This window comes from Dromiciops gliroides, chromosome 3 (genome assembly GCF_019393635.1).
Source record: "Dromiciops gliroides isolate mDroGli1 chromosome 3, mDroGli1.pri, whole genome shotgun sequence".
NCBI classification, from domain to species: Eukaryota; Metazoa; Chordata; class Mammalia; order Microbiotheria; family Microbiotheriidae; genus Dromiciops; species Dromiciops gliroides.
Window position 1 is genome coordinate 445,764,117 of NC_057863.1, and position 23,088 is coordinate 445,787,204.

General features: G+C 39.8%; 1 protein-coding gene across 3 annotated transcripts in view; it reads left to right on the plus strand.

Annotated features, from left to right (window-relative positions):
• Positions 1-4,540: 4,540 nt before the first annotated feature.
• The window catches only part of ABCB11 (ATP binding cassette subfamily B member 11), a 142,246-nt gene continuing 123,698 nt past the window's right edge, over positions 4,541-23,088 (plus strand). For 2 of the 3 annotated variants that reach the window (XM_043992207.1, XM_043992209.1), the window contains exons 1-4: positions 4,570-4,657; positions 15,295-15,369; positions 19,269-19,369; positions 22,552-22,573. In XM_043992207.1, coding sequence (XP_043848142.1) covers positions 19,294-19,369; positions 22,552-22,573 — 98 coding nt within the window. In that variant the 5' untranslated portion in view covers positions 4,570-4,657; positions 15,295-15,369; positions 19,269-19,293. Of the gene's footprint in view, positions 4,658-15,294; positions 15,370-19,268; positions 19,370-22,551; positions 22,574-23,088 lie in introns of all 3 variants that reach the window. The other variant, XM_043992208.1, reaches the window with a different exon arrangement.

Genomic DNA, 23,088 nt, shown 5'->3' on the forward strand with positions numbered 1-23,088 from the left:
AGAACTTCTACCATTCACTTCAATGTATGGTGTCCATGCTGTGGGTTGATGAGACTCATGCCCCTGGATGCCACCTGAAAGAAAGAGTAACCAGACCTCTGTCAGGTAGATTTAAAGATGCAGGAAGGCAGTTTCTGCTACTTATCCAATTGAAAGAGGCTTTTTTTTTTTTTTGGTGAGGCAATTGGGGTTAAGTGACTTGCCCAGGGTCACACAGCTAGTAAGTGTTAAGTGTCTGAGGCCAGATTTAAACTCAGGGTCTCCTGAATCCAGGGCCGGTGCTCTATCCACCACGCCACCTAGCTGCCCCAAAAGAGGCTTTTCTTAACCACGTGGTAGGCCACTGCAGGCCTTCTGTCTACTCTCAGAAACAAGTGCCAGGCATCTCCCACAAGTGCCTCCATCATATGTGGCTTCAGAATGTGCCAAAATCCAAGACACGTGTAGATGTGGCTTGTGAGTGTCATGGATAGATAATGTCTGGGGCATGGCCTGGATCTGCAGAGAGGAGAGCCAGAGGCACTGGCTGCACTACCAGCAAAGTAGCAGGGGAAGAGGAAGAGGCAAGCACTAGGAACTCCTCCAAGGCTAAAAGTTCTTTTCTCCAGTCTCCAGGAGAGGTATGAGGATATAATTATATCTATCTGCCAAACCTCAAATATCTGTCTAGCTCAGACATATGTTTTCAAAAGAAAAAACTGATTATCTGGTCATTCTTTTTTTCTTTGGGGAGGGGGGGAATGAGGAAATTGGGATTAGGTGACTTGCCTAGGTTCACACAACTAGTAAGTGTTAAGTGTCTGAGGTCAAATTTGAACTCAGGTCCTCCTGAATCCAGGGTTGGTGTTCTATCCACTGTTCCACCTAGCTGCCCCTCTCTGGTCATTCGTAAGCAAGAAAGTAGCCCTTAACTTAGACTCACCAATTTAGCACCTCTCCCCCAAATGTTGATTATCCAAAAGACCATCACAAATAGTAGTGAATAAATCTTTTTATCCAAGCAAATACAAACAGAAACTGGAAAAGTTACACAGATTACACCATAGAAAAGTTAATTAAGTTTTCAGCTTGGAGGGAGATTGGATCTCATCTTAAATCAAAAGAGAAAGAAGAATCTCACTCAGGGTCCACTTTAGCAGTTTCTAGTATTTCAAGCATGTCCAGAAACATGATGGGACCAACTTCTGATGTATGTTTGTCATTCTAAAGTCTTTCTCTCTTCCCTGGAATATCTTCTGTCTATGTTTCTCTCCCTGAGAGTCTAGAGCCAATGCATCAAGTCTCTTACACAGGTACACATTGTTTTTTTGTCTGTTTGTTTTTGTGTCTTTCCTGTCCCACTTCTTTTGGAGCCTGGTTACAAAAGGATAACTCTTAAGTACTGGCACATGTATATATAGGGAATTCAGCTTTCCACATCTTCCTGTTCCCTTCTGAAGACAATGGCCACAGTTGGAGGCAACTGGCAGGAAAGTAGTGGTTCCTACAGAGTTGAGAAGATAAAGAGAAGTAGGTAGAGTGGTCTTTAAGCTATTTACAAACAGTTCTTGCTTTACATTAGTGGGTTGTTCTTCAGACCTTTATGTAAAGTGATTTTTACCATCATGGGAATTTGCCTGCACATGGTTCAAGTATGAAGAGTGGGGACAGAGAAGCAAAAGCAGGAAGAGGGACACTGGGGGAGGGGGGAGGCTGGACCAGTGTGAGAAAATAATGGGATTTGGCAGATACTCAAAGGCACCATCTGGAGATTAATCTAAACTAATTGAATAAAGTGAGAGTGATTGACTTTGCTGATTAGCCTACTTAAAGTTAATTAGATTGTAACCACACCTGGCTGGCCCTTAAGAAGGTATTGTTCTCAGAAGCTAAGGACTTTGAACTCAACAGGAGACCACCTTCAAGTCCAGTGAACCAATGGATTTGGATGATGCTAACCAATCAGCTTAAAGCAGCTGCTCCAGACCTATAAAAAGCTTCCACACTCAGTTTGATGGGGAAGTTCATGGTTGAAGCAGGCTCCTGGTGAAGGACTTGAGGAAGAACCAGACCGGGCTGGAACTCCAGGTTAGGTAGGCCTTTTGTTAACTTTCTGAACTCCACATGTTCTCTTTTTACATACCTAGTATGCTTTAATAAATGCTTAATGTCCAAATACTGGTGCTAAATCTTCTAATTTAAGGTGACCACACATTTAAATTTTAAATATCATACCAGCCACATGGGAACTTGACCAAAACTTGGGGTGGTGGGAAGACATGTGAAGTCAGATCCAGACACAGATAGGAGAGGACTGCCTATACACTGCTGGGGACTGGTATTCAGGGGCTGGACACAGGATAGGTGGGATGAGGGGGGCAAAGGTCTTTCAGCATTAGAAGTCTCAAGCCAAGTCCCTAATATTGTGGCAGTGGTGGTGGTCTCTCCCCTCCTCTGTTATTCTGCTTTCACTTGGAGAGTTTTTCCCTAGGGTTTTTTTGTTGTTGTTGTTCTTTTGCTGCATGCTGGTGGCAGAAAGGCTAGAAGTGTTGAGCCCAGGGGCAGGAGTGGAGAGAGAGAGAGAGAGACAGAGAGATAGAAAGAGAGCACAATATCTTACAGCAAAGTTAACAGGCATTTTTTTGGAATGTGGAATTCTTTCAGAACTTTTTACATGAAGTTGAATTTGTGTAATGTGAATTTATATAAAGTAAGAACTATCTGGATTCCTGGAAAGATCCCTCGCCCTCACCCTCTTGAAGGAACCCAAGATGACTGTTTAGTGGACAACCCTACTATATCCCTTATTTTCTGGAAAAAGTTTCTTATTGGTTTATGTTAGTTAAATAATTATTGTTGTTTTACCATGCTTATCATGTAACACAAGTCACTTCATTTGTAAATTGAGAGGGTTGGAAAAGATGATGTTGAATGTCCCTTCCAGTTCTGACATCCTATGTCATTTTATATTGTCCACTGACCACAGGCTAATGAAATTCTTAGAAAACTAGAATCAGTCAAGTCAGGAGTCTAGCTCTATTTCCACCTGAACTGTCCAGTGACACCTTCCTAGGAATAATGTGAAAGGTAATGTTCCATTAGCATCATGACTTTCATCAAATAGGTCTTCCTGCCCATCATAACATCTCTTTCATCTCTCACATCATTTTGGGTTGCTTTTTTTTTTTTTAATTTATTTAATTTATTTTTTTTTATAATTTTTTTTTTTGCAGGCAACGGGGGTAAAGTGACTTGCCCACGGTCACACAGCTAGTAAGTGTCAAGTGTCTGAGGCCGGATTTGAACTCAGGTACTCCTGAATCCAGGGCCGGTGCTTAACCACTGCGCCATCTAGCTGCCCCTTGGGTTGCTTTTTAAGTTCTGGGATGAACTGAAGAAGTTACATTTTCTATAAGTCAGAGCTGGCAGCTAGAAACCAAAGGCACCACATTCACCAGTGTGTTCAGTGGCAGCTTAGCAGTTGGTATAAGGGAAGCATGACCAGGGAACTTTGTCATTAAGATCCTAGTGAGCTCTTTTAATTAAACATTATCCTGAAGTAGAAGCCTGAGGAAGAGAGAAAAGGCTAATGGCCTTGGAAGCAGAAGGAGAAAGAGGATCAGGGATGGGAATCAGAAGGATCTGAGTGCAAATCCAACCTCAGATATCTGCTAATTGGATGATCCTGAGCAAGTCACTTAACATCTCTGGGCCTCAGTTTCCTCATCTGTAAAGCTAGAGGGCTAGACTCAATGAACTAGAAAATTGACCTCTTCTAACTCTCAATCTATGATCCCAAGAAAGAACAAGGAGGGAGACAATAAAGGTAGAAAATGAAATGCCTGGAAAAGTTAGAAAATGTGCAATTAAGGGACAGATGATCAAAGTTGATGATTTTTGTCCTGTGCCTCTTTATAAGTGAATCTTTTGACACCTGTGAAAAGAATAAGCTTTTTCGATTAAACATTGTACATATTAAGAAAGCATTTAGCTAGCTTGAATTTCTTAATGCTTAAACTTTAAAAAATAATCATTAACACAAATTTACATAGTAAAGGCATTGGAGGACAAGTAAGTAAGCCTGAGTTCATTGGCCTTTTAGACCCAGGTGCAAAGGTTGCCTGTGTACTTGAGGTATCTAGGTTAAGGGCTTATTCAAGAATTTTTAAACTTATCTGACCAATTATTAGTACTTAAGCTGAGTCAGGAATGCAGGGGACCCACTCAATCAATACTCTCCTGGATCTATCTTTTACTTTTTCAAAGCATTTGGGGGAACAAGTCAAATTTTAAAACCAGGATCTCTAGCATGGGCCTGGTGAAAGGCATCATGCATAGTTACTGCATCTATCTGCCTGCCAGAGTGTGAATGCTCTTTAAGAAGCCAGATAGACAATCTCCAAAGCCCACACTGATAGCTTTTAAAGAACTTTCTTGCTGTTTATGTGGTGTTATTGCTTTGAGTAGTTTCAGCCCTTCCTCATATGTCACTGACCTGAGCTTTAGGACGGCCTCAGGGCCATTGACCCACAAACAAATAGATAATGTTAACTAAAAACACCTGAATTCTGATCAAGCCTGTAAAGTGATCAAAACTGGGGTTGGGAAAGGATGAAATACTTCTTGACTCTCTGTACTGAAGCAGTTCCTTTTGGTTCATCCAGGTCTATGCCCACAGGTAAGTGGTGCCTCTGTGGGTTGGGATGGCTCTATTCAATCTTCTCCCTTTGAAGTTAAGCTTACACTTGTGGATTGATAGCTTATTTTTTTTTTTTTTGGTTTTGTTTTATTTTCCCTCCCTGGTCTTGTTCTCTGGAATAATTTTTAACGAATAACCTAGGGATCATTTATAGTTTGCAAGGGTCCTGAAGGCAAGCCTTATCTTGTCTTTATTCCTGAGAGTGGGGCAGTATAACACTATAAACATTATTGATAATATAACATCTGAGTATAATGCGTCACATCAAGAACAATGCCAATGACACCAGATAAACTCTGTTGATTTTTTTTTTTAAAGTTGTGCCAGATGGGAACAGGTGGATTATTTAGATAATTTGTGAGATTTTCAATTTAGTTGAAGTAGAGAAAACAAGAAGTTTTAGGAATTATGGAAAAAACAGGATGAGGGAATATAAGGAGAATTATCATTCACTTTGCTGCTCCGAGGAGGCCTCTGGAAAGTTCCATAGGCCCAAAGAAGGAGCAGATTATTAGAGCTAGGATTTGTTCTGTGTAAACTGAAAGGAAAATTGTGCCCTCAGAGAACTTGAGGTCCAAATTTTAAATTCCAAGTGAATAAAAAGCTCTAATTCTCTGCCTCAATTGGTGCTTCCTGTGATTTAAGGATGTGGTTTGAGCCATAGACAATAATTGTGATTTAAATCAAGGATGAATAATTTCTCTCCCTCCCCTCCCCCATACTACCCTAGTGGCTACAACCATGAACACCAGGACTTCATCTAATTCCATCAACTATATGGTACCTGTCACATTATTGGCCCTCAGAGCTAACTCATAATTTTGTCCTTTCCTACTTAAAATGTTTAAAACCTGTATTAGTACAGGTTAATTAATACTTTCTCATTTTATTCTCAACAACCCTGTAAGGTAGGTGCTGTAATCCCCATTGTATAGTTGAGGGAACTGAGGCAAACAGAGCTCAAATGACTTTCCCAGGACTACCAGAAAACCAGGAGTACGGAAAAACAATCTCTGGTCATTGGACTTGGCTTCAAATCCCTTTGTGACCTTGGGTGAATTTTATGTAAGCCTTCTGGGCTTCAGTTTCCTCATTTAAAATGTGGAGGATATGCCATTTGGCTTTTCAGCTCTAAACCTATCTGTTTCCACTACTCCCGCTGACTCTCATGACAGTGGTGGGTTCTGGGAGAGAGAAACCATTCCAAAGTTCAACATGAACATTAGTATTTTAAATTGCAAAGTAAAACCGGGAGGGGGCTGGAGCTCACTGTTCAGATGTGCCATTTAGAGAGTAGCCACCAGTGAAAGAAGAAGCAGGATTAATGCTCTCTTTCCTTCTGAGCAGAGCAAAGGGCTGGGAGGTCTCTTGAGAAAGGGCTGTTATATATTCATTCTTGCAATACTTATGTTGGTGGGGAAAATATCACTACACCCCAGAGCCATCTCCTTTTCTAAGAAGCAAGGCAGAGGTGGGAGAGAACAAGAGACTTATAGGCAGAACACCTGCATGCGTACTTCCCATATCACCTACTTTCTAGTTATATGATTGTGGTTAAGTTGCTTTACTTCTCTGGTCTCCTATTATCTGTAAAATGGGAAGAATAATACTTGCTTGAGGTAAGGAAACTCCTTTATAAAGTATAAAGTGACATGTCAATGTGAACTGGAGTTAATTATTTTTAAAAATTATTTTTATTTAATAATGTTTTAGCCTGAATACGGTATTATCCATCATAAGACTTGGGAATTTTGCCTGGGCTCAATATTGATTATGGGCCTAAGGTCCAGATAGCAAAACTTAAGTTTTTCTTTCTTTTATCACCACACTCCCCATGATAATTTTAGTTTAGGTCATTTGGAATTCTAGTTTTCTCCGTAGGGACATTGGTAATCCTGGGATCTCTTCCTATTGCAAACAAGGTCAGCACTTCAAGGTAAATTGAAATTTCTACAGAATGTGACAAGTAAAATTTAATGTGTGGTTGCTTTATTCCTGTCCCAAGTGTAGGGAAAATTAGCTGAGGTTTCTAATATAGTTATTACTTATAAATTAGAAGCTTTAGCACCAGTTTGGGGCATTGAGCATTTATTAAAGCATACCAACTATTAATAAAAAGAGAACACCTGGGTCAGAAAGTTAATAAAAGGCCTATCTAGAGGAGAGACAAGAGTTCAGCCTGGCCTCCTTCTTCTCCCAAGCCCTCCACCATGAGCCTGTTCCAGAGACAAACTCTGAGTTGAAGCTCTCTCTGTGTCTGGAGGAGAGGTGGTCCTTACACACTGCTTCAAGCTAATTGGCTAGCATCACCCAAATCCACTGGATTTGGACATGAGGGTGGTCCTGTATTGAGGTCAGAGTTCACAGTCTCTAAGAACACACCCTCTTGAGGGCCAGGCAGGTGTGGTTTTAATTGAATTAACTTTGAGTTAATCAGCTAAATCAATCTCAATCTCCATCAATCCAATCAATCCCCTAGAGCTGGGGCCTTTGGGTATCCCAAAACCCATTATTTTCTCACAGAAAGTGGATGGGTAACTTCCATTTTTGACTCAGTTTGTCAAGAGTAGCAGAATAGGTAGAAGAAGCTACATGAGAAAACAAATTCATTACTGGAAACAAGCAGCAGATTACTTTATTGGAATTTGGGAAAGAGGGAATGTGGGGGCAGCATCTCAGCAAAGCTGGTGCCATTTTTACTCATCCCTTCCCTTATATGAGAATTATATGAGAATGGGAATTAGAACAGTGAAGGAAAACATGATACTGGTGATCTGCCCTTGATGAGGATCCCATATCATGGGGTGTTTCCATGAGTATTGTGTATAATTAGTTTGTTTCACAGATGTCATATTTACACTAATCTTGGGAACAAAGGGACTTCTCCAACCCCATATTTTCTGATTTCTTCCTTATGCATTTGTATGTCTCTTGGGTCTCCCTGAATTAATTTGCCAGTCAGTTAATGCTAAAACAAATGCTAAAATGTACACACACACACACACACACACACACACACACACACACACACACACACACAATAAAGCTATGTCCTCTGGTAGAGATCTGTATTTCTTAGGAAGGCTTGAGGTTGCTAAAAGTTCAATCCATAATGAGCTATGTGATTAATAGTACATTCTTGGGGGGCAATTAAGAGGCACAGTAGATAGATTGCTGGGCCTGGAGTCAGGAAGACTCATCTTCCTGATTTCAAATCTGGACTCAGACACTTACTAGCTTTATGACCCTAGGCAAATTACTTAACACTTTGCCTCAATTTCTTTGTCTGTAAAATGAGCAGGAGAAGGAAATGGCCAACCACACCATTATCATTGACAAGAAAACCCCAAATGGGGTCATAAAGAATTAGACATGACTGAAAAAAACTGAACAACAACAAAAAGTATATTCTTCAGGCTCCTCTTGTCTGAGTTGTGGATAATCCACAGCTGAGAAATAAGCATGTCCTTTCCACAGAATCTAATGTGCTCTAGGGCTCTATATAGGTAATTTAAACAACACAGTTTCCCCTCCCCTATTAAAAAGGAATATTAATTTTGGTAGCCTGTTCATACTCCATGATGAATGTCTTTGATGTTTTGAGTATTGTACAAAATGCTCTGGGGAGATAGAAAGGAAAACAAAAAGATGTTATTAGTTCCCTAAAACAGCTTCATTGGGGATTCCCCACAGATATACAAGGAAAATATGTTAAAGAACTCTTACAAAGAAAACAAAGTACACATGCAAATTAGTATGTTATTAGTATATTAATATTGAGATGTGTCAAAGCCTTTGGCAATGACACTGACTATATGCCCAGCTCTGTGGTTTCATGCCTACTCTCTTGTTGCACAGAATCAAGAAAAAAAATCTTTACCAGACCATTGTGGCATGCTGCTATGATTGTTGGTGTCAAGAACTATGGAGATAAGAAAATCAATAGAACAGCTCTTTCTATCAGGGAATGTGGCTAAGCAGTGCCTGACCTGCTAGAAAATACTCTAAAACCCAGCAGATGGAGTCCACTCATTGCTAGTTATCATTTTCCCATAACTGATTGTTGTAGCTCTCAAAAGTTATCCGGTGGATCAGTACTGAGTCATAAGATATTATGGATAACCCATAGAGAGCTTTTTGTGACCTATTAACTCTCTTCACCCTGAATAAGTTTCATGTGTCCTGTCAAGAATAATGGTCTTTAGACTCTGATTTAATGATAAGCATAGTTTTTCTGTGTCTTCTCAAGAAGAATGGTATCCCATATGTCTATATGTGTTGTCAGAAGAATGGTAGTTGAAGGGGTAGTTTTACCTTAGCAAGTTTTGGCAGTGTGGAAGTTTATAAAAAAGCTTGCTTCCTAAGCTTTTATCTGAGACAGAATGAATTGAGACTTCATCTTTACCAGGTAAAGAGGCAGAGATAGAGGTAAGGGACTAGATGAACACGACAAGGCAATAAAGGATGAAAGGCTAGTTAATAAGTATTTCCTGAAGGCCACACATAGATTATTAAACTCTAGTGGGCTTCAAAGAAGTTTTTTTTTTTTTTTAAGTAAGCTTATCGAGGGATAGAGACCATAAAATGGTATTATCCAGCAAATGTCCAAGTTCATAGAATCACTCAATCAACAAGCATTTATTAAGGGCCTACTGTGTGTCAGGCATAGTGCTAAGTACTGGGTTGACAAAGATAAATACAAATCAGACTTTGACCTCAAGGAACTTATAGTCTACTTATGGTAGACAATACATACACATATAGCTCCATAGGAAATAGATACCAAGTGATTTTTTTTGGAAGAGGAGGTAGTAGCTTGAGGGTGGCAGGAAAGGCTTAATATAAAGAATAAACCTTCAAGGAAACTGGAGCCCCTCAGAGGTAAAAGTGAGGACAGAGTGCATTGCAGGTATGGGAGACATGGAGATGGGAGGAGCAGTAAGAAGCCAGTTTGAATGGATAAGGATCTTGTAGACTCCTGTGTGTATGATCGTTGGCCTTTAGTGACCTTCAGTGGGGATTTGCTTAAGACCTCCAAAGAAACATATTCACTCTTCTTTTACATATTTTTTTTATTCATTTTAAACTTAAATCCAAAAACGAGGGAAAAAGCCCAACCCCTTCCATATACACAGAAGAACATGAGAGGATTCCATAGAAAACAATACATTTCCATTTCAAGAAAACCTATGTATAAATAGTACACTTTGCTTTCAAAGCTATCCAGCTTTTCTGTGCTTTCTTCTAGGTTCTCCTTTGCTCTCTGCTGTGTTTTATTTTACTTTCCATTCCCTCCTCCAAGAGAAGGATACAATTAAACTCAAATTATACAAACACATACACACACATTTCTATAAACATACAAGTTGGTTGGTTGGTGTCCTTCAGTCTCAAAGAAGACCAAAATGACATCACTATGTTAAAATAAAATTACAGTGGGTCCAACTGTGGCTGATAAGACCAATATGACCTCAGAATGCTCTACCACAGGTTGGGCACAAATAATCCATGTGAACATACACATATACACATACACATACATACGTAAGACCATACTATGCATATTTCTATTTGTTCTTTTTCTGAAAGTGCATAGCATATTCTTTCATAGGTCTGTCATTCCATGTTTTTCTAAATCAACCATCTCATTTCTTATATCACAGTACTTTCCCCTCATATACACACAACTTGTTTAGCCATTCACCACTGAAGGGCATCTCTCATTTTAGCCAGACAGGTGTAAGAAAAATATATCAAAGTTGTTTTAATTTGCAACTCTCCAATCACTAATTACCCAGAGCATTCCCTCACATGATCATATATAAATATGATTTCCCCACTGAAAAACTGCCTGTTCATATTCTTTGACCATTTATCAATTGGGGTATGACTTGTATTCTGATAAATTTGACAAGGTTCTTTATATATTTACAAAATGAGACCTAAACAATACTGAATAATATTGGACCCATAGTCAAGTTTCCCTATTTTTCTCTTTTTAATTAAATCTATTTTAGCTTTAACTTTGTCTGAGATCATGATTACTACCCCTGCTTTTTTTTTTTTACATAAATTCTACTCCAGCCCTTCATTTTAACTCTGTGTATCTCTCATTTTTATTGTGTTTCCTGAAAGTGACATATTGTTGAATTAAATTTTTTTTATGTATTCTGCTATCTATTTCATTTTATGGATAAGTATATCCCACTCACATTCAAAGTTAGAATTGCTTGTTGTGTATTTCCTTACAACTTGTTTTCTTCACTGTCCCTCTCAACCTATTTACCCTATCTCTCCTCACTTCTATCTGTCGGGAGGAGTTGTGACCTGGATTGGGGGCTAGCTCACCCAAAGAATTGGAGGCTTATCATGAATCTTCTAAAATAAAAATATTTATCAGGAGAGAGCAATAATGGCTAGGAACAGATCACCATGGTGACTGTCCCAGTAGAATAAGAGAAGACCTGGTCTTTTGTATCTTTTAAGTGAGGCAGTTGGGGTTAAGTGACTTGCCCAGAGTCACACAGCTAGTAAGTATAAAGTGTCTGAGGCCAGATTTGAACTCAGGTACTCCTGACTCCAGGGCCGATGCTCTATCCACTGTGCCACCTAGCTGCCCCCTTTTGTATCTTTACAAAACAAACAGGAGAGAAGGGCATTTCAAAGCACTGGGAGGAAAATACAAACAGAGAGGGGGTTTTGGAATAATGGAGCATCGGCAAGATATGTAGCACCCATCCATATCTTTCATTTCATCTTGCAGACCTTGGTATTGCTTATCAGTGTACCAGGGCTCAGCAATACCTATTCCTGAGGTGGGAGACAGAGCTGCCCCTCCCCTGAAAGAGTTCAAGGATTCCTTGGGGACTGGGATCTTTAGGTTTCTTGGGGTCTCACTACATTCCCACAACATTCCTCCCTCTCCTTATTTCTGGGGAGAAAGAGGTGAAGGTCCATCTTCTGTAGTTTCTTCAAGGCTGAAAAATCAGGCATAGAGATGTTCCTGTCAATTAAGGAGAGAGAAAGCGAAAGGGTTGGTGGGCACAGTCTAAGGGTCCCAAGGGCAACACTGTAGCTTCAGTGAAGGCTTTAATCCTAGAAGTGACAGTATTAAAATACAAGGTCCACACAGCAAGATGCATGCAATGATCAAAATTATAGGTATGAAAGGATTGAGTAGTCAAAACAACCATGAAGTCCAGGATGGAGAGCTAGAGAACAATCGGTTGTGAGTGTCTTCCACAATATACATGCAGCACAAAGTATTCTGACCCTTGCATACCCCACTTTTGGCAGCAAGTAAATGGTCTAAGGCTATCCTATTGTCCATTACTACATTGGCCAAAGAATCTAGGGACTGTTGGAGGTCCTCAAGACCCAAAGCAGTTTTGTTAGAAGTCTTTTCAATTGCTATGGTCAGATTAGTCAAGATAGCCTCCTGTTATAGGTTACCCCACCAAAGGAATGGCAAGCTGCAGTTTTACAGATCCACCACAGGAATTATTTCCTGAGAATCTATGATACCCAAGGTGCACTGACAGTAATTGGTGTGGGAGCTGAGGGAGGAAATGGATAGAACCATGGACCTAAAAGCTTCCTCAGGAGACCATCCCGGCACAAAGAATGGCATCCCTATTGGAGATGCCAGGGGTATTATATAATGACCAAAAATAAATCTATATCCTGGAGGAGCACAGATAGATTGCTTAGTAGACCTTAAGATCTCTTCGTTGACCTTAACATTAGTCCCCCATTCAGAGGAATTGTTGCGGGAGATAAGCATCCTAGGTCTGAGGCCTCCCTACTATAGGGTGTTTCCCTGAAAGTACAAGTATAGGATATGGCCTGGAGACATTAAGGCCAAGAGCTAGGGGCTGAGTCCTCTTTTCTCTGTGGACGACTCTCACATATCCAGCAGTCCAAAGGGCCTGCCTTAGCTATTGCTTTTCCTGATTGAATCAGGGCATTATCACTCCAGGGAGCAGTGTGCGCATAATTCAATGGGAGAGCTCAGTAGATGGTGAGGGGAATAACCATAGGTGGGATGGTTCAATCCCTGAGTCAGTAGGCAGTGTAAGAACTTTAGACCCAAGGAGCAGAAGGGTCAAAAGTAAAAAAAAATGAGGGTACAAAGGAGAAGGAATATTTATGCCAGTGTATCTGTCCATAGAAGAGAAACTTGGGATTCTCCACCAACCGGTTTACTGGAATATATGTCCTCCTTTTTCCTATTTATCTGAGGGGACAAAGGGTTAAATTAAAGAAACATGAGTCCATATGTTCTTCCCCTTAAACTTTACAGCTGTGGGTGTTGAGAGGGGACCTTCCCATCGAGGCACTAGTCGATTCTGCCCTTAGTTTTTTCAGAAATACTAGTTCCCCTGGCTGGACTGGGTGTTGAGGTTCCTGCCAATCTTCCTGTAAAAGTTTAGGAAGGGTTTGATTTGCATAATTCCTGAGAGAACTATTCTAATTCTGGTGAGTGCCATCAAGGTCAATCTTTGCTTTCTTATATCTACAAAGACTAGGAGGATTCTATACCTTTTGCAAGGTGGTAGGTGAGTAAAATCTGTCAATCTTCCCCTGGTAGTTGGCCTTGTCTTTGTATTGGCTAAAGGAGAGGGAAGGTCTGAGGGCCCAGGTGTTATTAGTTTGGGCGCAGAGGGCACACATCTTGGATGGTATTAGAGATGTCCTTGCCTGTAAAGAGAGACTTAACTAAAGTGGTTAGAGCTTCCCTGCCCAGGTGAGTGGAATTGTGAAGGCTCACTGCAAATTTCCCAAGTCATATTTCTGGGGAGAAGTGGCAAACCAGAAGGAAAATGCCACCATACTATATCCTCAGTAACAAAACCTTGAATTTTAGCCTGTTGAGTCTCCTTCTTGGTATACGAAGGGGAGATACTTTGGGGCACAATAGGGTGCAAGGGGGCTAGAGCTAAGGTGGACAGATAAATGGACCTGGCAGCTGATTTAGCAGTGAGGTTTGCCCTGAGATTCCCTTGTGCTATGGAGGAGTTGATAGCTTGGTGCCCTTGGCAGTGCATAACAGAGACCTGAGTGGTCAGCTTTACACCCTCAAGCAGGCCCAGAATCTCCTTTCCATGCTTCACAGTAGAATTCTTTGAGATCGACAGTCCTCTTTCTTTCCAAATGGAAAACATGAAATACATAGCTATCTTTAACCTAAAGAACTCCTAGGTACCATTCTCCCCTCTCATCAAAATGTATTTGCAATGAGGAAAAATTTCAGCTCCTTCTAAACCAAAAAGAAAGATACCTAGTTAATTTAGCCTTATCATAAAACCATATAAATACTATTTAAAAGCAGGCAGATGGCAAACCTGAATATTAATGTACCTAGTTGTTTGGCATATTAGCACATTTAGACTGAAAACTGTAAGATCTTACATACTTGCATTGTGCTCTATCTTTTTATTGACTACTTGCTCTGATTATAGAAATCTGCTATAAAAGAAAAATCAGGGACATACACGATTATAACAGTGAGGATAAAACATCCTTACCTCTGTTTGATTTCAAGTAAGAATCTCAAGCAACAACCAGTAGTCAAATAGATTCAGGAATAGCCAGGTGGGAAACATTAACTAGCCAGAAGGATCCTACCTTAGGCAAGACCAAGTTCTTCCTCCTCTTGGCTCCACCTCCCTCCCAATTTCTACTCTCATGGAGTTGTAATGAGCAAAAATTTACCAGGAGACACACACATGTAAGAGGTTTCACATAACATTTCACTTAGTTTTTCTTTTCCTTCTTGAGTTTAAACTTATTCTGGTGTAAAGATCAATCATTAGAAAACTTCTATATAATAAGTAACCTTATATGTACATATAAGGTTATATGTACAGCCCACTCCAGGGTGTGGTAGGGACTGATAAGGAGGCCTGTCTACCTTAATTTTCCTCTTTCCTGCAAATAATGACCATTTTGTGTTACAATAGAAAATCATTCATTTCTTTTTGCCTAAGTCCAATTTTTCCCGAAATTTTTAAGGAAACACTCATGGGTGAAGGGTCACATGGAATGTTCTCTTTTTAAGGAATTATACCCTCTTGCACACAAATCCAATCAGAATAAAATAATATTTTATTTAGGTGCTAGGGAAAGGAAACCAAGAGAGAAGTCCTTGGACTTCTTCCCATGGGGAGAAAGCATGGCACAGAGCCATGGCTCTCTGAGATACCTTTCTCCTCAAAGAGAAGACAGGGAAATCCTTTTACAGAGGACCAATGGTGGTCCAATGGGGTGATCATCTCACTGTGGAAAATTCCCTTATTGGAGGAGGAGCATCCCCCACTGGTGGTGGCGGGGGGAATTTGGGTGATGGGCGGCTCTGGATCTCTCAAGCCATCTCTGCCCTCCTAATGCCACAAAGGCAGCAGTCACACCTAATTTTATCTCCCTGAGGGTGGGGGAGACTGGAATGAAGGGTGATGGTCCTGGAGCTAGCTCAGTCCTGATCCAGTGCCACTTATCTTTTTAGGTGTCTGTCCTTTGGTTTAGTTTCTCAAGGAGAAGGTTCTTTGATTTACCCCAGAAAACTTCTGAGGTGCCCAGGGGCCCCATAACATTCCCCATTTCTCTCTATATATAAGGAAACGGGGAGAAGATTCTTCTTCTGTAACTGCTTCAAGCTGAGAAGACTTGAAGAAATCCCCTCCGGGGAAGGGGTAAGTAGGAAAGGCCTGATATGGAGATATGAGGTCCAGTGAGTGGGATGAGAGTACCAGCTATAGCTGCCATGAGGTTGAACCCTTGAGCCTAGATGGAACAGACTTAAAACAAAAATTTTAAAGAGTCCCAGGCTAAAAAATCAAAAAGGACTTAAGGTGACAAAAGTGCATGTCAAATAAGTTGTACTTAAGGTATTTCTGATTCAGTTTTAAAACCCATAACTAATAGCAGACACATGAAAAAGCCAGATTCTTATATTAGAATTTCTATATCTGTATCTCCCTATCATCCAGATAAGAGAAATTGCTTTTCCACTATAGTTGATACAATTGTTCACCAATTTATACATTATAAGAAAATTTAGAAACATAATATTTTAAAACAATTTTAGGAATTTTTTAAAAAGTTGAAACAAAACCAATCAATTACCAATCAGGTGTTCCCAATTCAGTTGAATGTGCTACACTCCATACACAAAACTTTCCACCCCTACCTCAGAAACTTATCAGATAAGGAGTAGAGTTAAAGAGTAGCCACTTTTTTTTCTTTTCTTCAGTGGAGGCCAGCAAGCCTTAATGCAAGACGGTGTGGCTTGCTTTTTACCAGAGTTAAGTAATCAACCCAAAGCCAAAAAGCTGCTCTCAATTCAGTACAGTTTAATGGTTAGGGACTCTTAAAAAATATATTTTTATTTGCAACTTTTTTTGGGGGGGGGGTGAGGCAAGTGGGGTTAAGTGACTTGCCCAGGGGCACACAGCTAGTAAGTGTCAAGTGTCTGAGGCCAGATCTGGACTCAGGTCCTCCTGATTCCAGGACCAGTGCTCTATCCACTGCGCCACCTAGCTGCCCCTTTTTTTTCCAACTTTTATACATTACAAATAATTCCCGATTTTAAACTATTCTACTATGAAAGATTTTAAGAGTAGCAGTAAACAGATTAACAACTGAGATAGCTACAGGTTATGTCTTCTGGTCTATGCAATGAACTAAGACCCTATAAGCTAGGAATTTCTCACTGAGCTGTAGGTCCCATGCTTGCTTTTTCTTTTTCTTGACATCATGCCCCAATAAGGGCCAAGGTGAAGATGATAAAACCAAGAAGGGATGATGGAATTTGTGTCCCTCATGCATACATATTTAAGGAGTCTTACCCCTCTCCCTACAACCTGCTGCTTTGATATAATAGTGGGACCTGAATGAGAGAGCAAGACAGGAGTCACCCTAGTGTCTATTAAGGAATCCATAGACTTACCTCCTATGTCCAGTGTGATCCTGGGCTTGTCCACAGAAATGTCAATAACAGGGGGCTGGCTGGTCCTGGGCCCCCCAAATTCTGAGTTCACAGGGGACTAGACTACAGGGAATTGAGTTTTTGCTCAGCCAACATCTTGGGGGCTACACTGAGGACAAGGAGTTTGGGGAGGTGGCCTCACCTTTGAGGAGCATTCCCCATTCCAGTGTCCCAGTTTACCACAGCTGCCAACATCTTGGCCACCTGGAGATCTGCTGATAGCAGAAGTGATGGATGCTGCTATTATCGAGGCTTGTTCTATGAAGTGGGTACGATCTTTCTTTTCTCTCTCTTTGGCTACCACAAGGTTCCTATTATAAAATATCTTAAAAGCAATATCAAGGAGTTGTGAGGGTAGATCTGGATTAGTATATTTCTGGATCTAGATTAGTATATTTTTTCAGAGAGTCCATGAGGTGACTCATGAAGAGAGCTGGGTTTTCCTCAATCCCCTGTTTTATTTCCTTCACCTTCTTGTAATTGACCTATTTCTTAATCCCCCTTCTCATTCCCTCAACAAGGCAAGTGATCATGTGGTTTCTACAGGTCCTGTCTACTCTATCATGATAGTCCCATCTTGGGTCCACAGTTGGAACTCCTATAGTTCCAGGAACCCTGGTCCAATATCCAACCTGCGAGTATTCATCACCCACTTATACAGCCAGGTCCCAAATCTGTTTTTTCTCGTCAGGGGTACAACAACTGACAAGAACAATTTGCAAGTCAGTCCAGGAAAAGTCAAACTGCATTGTCAGAGACTTAAAGCCATTTATGAACTTTGTGGGGTTCTCTGAGTACTCCAATTTCTCTGAGATTTTCCAAATCTCTCATGGAAAAAGGAACATGTGTTCGAGTTGTGCCCTCCCCAATGGGAAATTCCTGTAATGGAAGCAGGGGAGCAGTGGAAGATGCTGATAGGGACCTGGGTGAAGCCCATTGGGGAGGTAACAAGGGGGCTTATGGAATAGGTAAAGGGGACTGGGGGAATGGGCATAGGCAACTGCAGATTAGGTAAAGCAGATGGGAGTATCTGTTGAATGGAAAAAAATAGGAGAATAGGGAATGTATTGGAGCCCCCCCCCAGATTGTGACAGGGGTACAGCTGTGGGGGGTACAGCTGGATGGATTGTGGAGACAGCTGTTGGGTGGGACAGTTAGAAGAGTACTGATGTCCACTCCAAGTGTGGCAGGAGTTTGGCTGTGGAGGGCACAGGAGATTGGTTCTGAGATCAGCCAATGGGCAAAGAGAAGTCCCAGTCATAGAGTTGCATGACAGTCATTGACAGATAGAGACAGAAGCAGGTGGAAAAGAAGGGGTAAAGGGAGGAACAGGTAGGGAAAGAGACTGAAGAGCAGGAGGGGATGGGGTCCCAGCGGAGGAGGGTGTGTCCGAAAGGTTAGCTAATAGCTTTTGGTGATTTCCTAACAGGAGGAAAAAGTCATTTAAGAAATCATTGAGGTCCTGTGAAGAAGGCTTCTTAGGGTTATCAATAGCTTCCTTAGACTTGATTAGTTTTGTCTGGCAGCTTAAGGTCATAAAGGCTAGTACATATGGAACTTTTGTCCATCATCTCCCTTCATTCCTGCAAAACTGGTCCAAGTGCAAAATAGTATCGTAATTAAAAGTTCCATGTAAAGGCAAATTTTCTTGGGATTCCAGTTGACATTTTGGCCAAACAGTGCTAAAATAATAGATCATGCATTTCTTTTTCAAATTTGTAAGTTCTAATTTAGTCCAATCTCTTAGGATACACCTCAGAGGTGAACCTTTTGGAACACTCCCTTTCTGCCCCATGGTTGTACCCAGATATCATCCTGTGTAAGGAGAATGGTCTGAATGTGGTTCAGATGTTAGGTTGAGCTTTCTCAAGGAAGGCAGACGCCAGCTGCCCATCTCATGGAAGATTGGAGCGCTGGCTAGGGATAGACACACAAACACAAAAGTTCTTACCCAGAAACATGGAGTCCGAGGGTCCGAGTGTGGTTCAAATGTCTGGCTGAGCTTTTGGCGAGGGAGGGAGACCCAGGTGCCACTTATCTCTTTAAGTGTGTCTGTCCTTTGTTTTAGTTTCTCAAGAAGATTCTTTGATTTACCCCAGAAAACTTCTGAGGTACCCAGGGGCCCCATAACATATACTTTGTTAAGAAGGCTTCAGAAATAAAAATTCCCTCTGATTCCAGTCTGCTGTGTTAATATGGGATGGTTTCTGCTTTTCCTAAAATTGAGTATCTGGAATTGCTAATTTAGCTTCTTTAAATAAAAAACAAAACAAAAAACTTTCATGAAAAATGTAATTGATTTTAAAAAACTAATAAATTCTTTCTTCTCACAACATTTTGATATTCATCAGCATCCCTTTAAAATAAAGTAGAGAATGTTTTAAAATGATTTCCAGATTTCTTTATGTAACTTCATAAGTAATTCATCATAAAAATTTTATAATTTTAAGAACCCTTTAAGGACAGTGACCCAATTTTGACTCAGAATGATTAGCAAAGGTTGATTCTGTGGTGAATTTTCTTTCATTTCACCTAATTTGATTTGTTTTTTCTTTTTTTACTAGAAGAAATAAGATTTGTGGCAATTCTTTTCTATTTTTACAGTCATTTACTGAAGATAGCAATTACCATGTCAGATAAAGTCATTCTTCGTAGTGTTAGGAAATTTGGAGAGGATAATTATGCCTTTGAATCAAAAGAATCAGGTAAGAGCTCTTTTCTTTAAAAAAATAAAAACAAATTAAATGTTTGATGCAAATCAAATTAATACGTTTGGTTTTTTTTTGGGGGGGGGCAGGGCAATGAGGGTTAAGTGACTTGCCCAGGGTCATACAACTAATAAGTGTCAAGTGTCTGAGTTCAGATTTGCACTCAGGTCCTTCTGAATACATGGCCGGTGTTTTATCCACTGCACCACCTAGCTGCCTCCAAGTTAATAAGTTTTAAAGAAACATGTCTTTACAAAGTCTGCCACAAGAATCTAATTTCCTTTTCATGAAGTATGATGCATTGTATATAGCAAATAATCAATAAATTTGATTAAGTAACTGTATCTTAATATTGTATCAGTTTATATATAAAGAATCCTTTTCTATCTAGACTAGGGCTTTTTGGCACATATACTTCATTTAATCCTCTCAACATCCCTGTGAGGTAGGTGCTGCTATTATCATCTCTACTTTCCAGATGAGAATACTGAGTCTGAGGGAAGTTAAATGACTTGCCCATAGTCACAGAGCTAGTAGGCTTGAGGTAGGACCTGAATTCAGCATTCTATCCCTTTTGTCACCTAGCTGCCAAGTAGGTGACTTACTTGGAATTGGTCCATGATCCAGGCATCACATGATGATGAGGCGATGGCAGCACCCTGGAAGAACTGGTGACATTAACAGAGAGAGATTTCCCTTTTCTTGTTCCTTCTTCCAGCATTTTCAATTTGCAGATGAGATAATAGGAAGGGGTTGGGGTGAGAATGGAGCTAAACAGGGAAATAATTGGAAGAATTTAACCAGAAGAAACATAGGCCCTACGGAAAGCATCCCTAGTGTACAAAAACAACATCAATAATACACTCAATGACCCCCAGACTCCCTGGACACAAGCTAGTCTGTACCATTGAAATGCAATAATGTTGAGAGACTAATCTAGTATTGTGGTGCAGTAGAAAGGGAGCTAGATGTAGAGTCAGAAGGCCTGGGTTCAAATAGCAACTTTGCCACTTATTACCTGTGTGTTCTTGGGGAAAAAATCACTGACCCTCTCTGAACTTGAATTTCCTTCTCTTGAAGGAAGAGGTTGAATTAGAAGGCCTCTGAGGTACTTTGTAGCTATGGATAGTTCTATGGACCTTGATGGAAGAAATAGTACAAATTAATTATAAGAAATGCTTGAGTAGCGTGTAACACTGATAGATCTACTTTGTAGTTTTAATAATGAATTCAGAAAACAAAAAGATAACTTGTAAAGGATTATATTTGGGATAGCCAATATAATATAAGCTATTGAGTCAGACTATATGTTTTCATATATTTAGCTAGTACATTATACATATAAAAGTAGGACAACTAGGTGGTGCAGTGGATAGAGTGCCAGACCTGGAGTCAGGAAGACCTGAGTTCAAAGCCAGCCTCAGACACTCACTAGTTGTGAGATCCTGGGCAAACCACTTGATTAAGTTTGCCTCTCTTTCCTCATTTATAAAATGAACTGGAGAAGAAAATGGCAAACCACTTCCAATATATTTGCCAAGAAAATTCTGAATGGGGTCACAGAGTCAAAAATGACTGAAACAAATGAACTACAACATATGAAAGTCTAAGAATTAGGTTGGGATAAAGTCAGAGGAGCCCTTTTAAATTATCTTAACTACATAGGAAAATTTCAGCTGAGTCATTGTTCTGTCAATATTTGCAGACAGTGTGGCATAGTTAAAGAGTGTTGGAACTTGTCAGAAAACCCAGATTCAAGTGCTGCCTCTCACATACATTAGCTGTGTGACCAAGCTCAAGTCACCTAACCTCTCTAAGACTTATTTTCCTTATTTGTAAAACTGGGGTAACCTTACTTATATAGCCTAGTCTACAAGGCTTATAGTAAAGATCAAATGATATAATGCATGTAACATACTCTGCAAACCTAAAACCCTTTTATAATTGTCTACTATTGTTAAAAATGAAATTTTATGAAAAATCTAAATGTGATGATTTTTGTGGGGGTCCCAGATGAGTGATTTCACCAGTGCAGGTAATTCTTATTGTGAAAACTCTTCTAGCTAATGAAGGTCAGGAACTTTTCTATAACCGAGCCTTAAATAATGGCCTGGAATACTGAAATGTTGAATGATTTCTCCAGGATTAGATAGTAGACCCCCATTAGATTTCCATTAGACTGTAAGTTCCATGAAGCAGGGGTTGTCTTTTTTCATATTTGTATCTCCAGCACCTAGCACAGCTCCTGGACCATAGTAGGGGCTTAATAAATGGTTTTTTGTTGTTGTTTTTGTTTTTGGTTTTTTACTATTGACTATATTAAAGCTTGAGCCAGAAGAGGAAAGTAACATGAAATCATTAAATCTTAGGTGTTTCACTACCTACCCTACTCCACACCATAATCTAGCAGACAACCAAAAAATCCTCTGCAACCCTATCTGTTTCCCCTTGAGTATAAGGCAGTTCTTTACCTTTATTTTTATTCTCCAGGGGCAAATATGGATGTAAGTCCAAAAAGTAAGGAGATCCTCAAACATATACACATACATTTCTAGAGGAAATCTACAAAAATGAATGTAATGAATACTCATTTTAATTAGCTAAACTTTTTTCCCCAGGCATATTCAAGCTCACATCTAGTGTTTTTAGTAGCATCCATGTCAATAGCACCCTTTTTTTTTCTGACTGGTGAATTCCCAAAGCTAGCAGGGTGTTTGTGAATAGATGACAATTTTTTTCTTTTACAGAAATTACCTCGTTTTTATTTATTTAATTTTTTTTTTTTTAGTGAGGCAATTAGTGTTAAGTGACTTGCCCAGGGTTACACAGCTAGTAAGTGTTAAGTGTTTGAGGCTGGATTTGAACTCAGGTACTCCTGACTCCAGGGCCGGTGCTCTATCCACTGAGCCACCTAGCTGCCCGCCCCCTCCTTGTTTTTATTTAAAAGTAAAATCTTTTAGAAGAATTTCTTCTGAGGATAAGCTAAACAGCATATGTGCGCACATGTGCACATACAAACACATATCAGACAGATAAAAATGACACATAACCCTAGTCACTTTGACTATATCACTTGAAACATTATTTTATGGCACTGGGAAATAAAACTGTAAGTGATTTTGCATGTAATTTACCATTAAATATTAACATTTTTTTTTGCTTGATTTTTGTCCTGACAGATAACAATACTAAGAAATCAAGGTAAGTAAATATTGTCAATAATAATGCTACATTTCTAGTATAAATTTTTTCTGGTTCAAGCATGACATTTTTACAAAGGGAATAGAACATAGAAAATAGCACCATTTCTAGTACAGATTCTGCATTATGGTCCTTAAGTTATATTCTCTGTTCTCTATCTCTATCTTCAGCTGGTTTAAGCCAGGCATTTATGCTTGCTCCCAGTGTCCATTCAAATGTAATTTAATTCAGCAATCATGTATTAAGCACCTGTTAAATGTTAGATACCATGTCAGTTGTTAGAAACACAAAGGCAAAGATCATTTGTTTGGGGGAGTGATGGTGTTGATAGTAATGATATACAACATGTATAATAATATAAATAAACTGTATATAGAAAGTCATATCACAAGGGAGAAAATGCTATTATTAGGAGAAAGGCTTTATATAAGGGGTTATACCTGAGGTGTACTTTAAAGGAAATTAGGGAGTAAAGAAGTAGAGCTGAGGCAGGAGGGCATTATAGACATAGAATG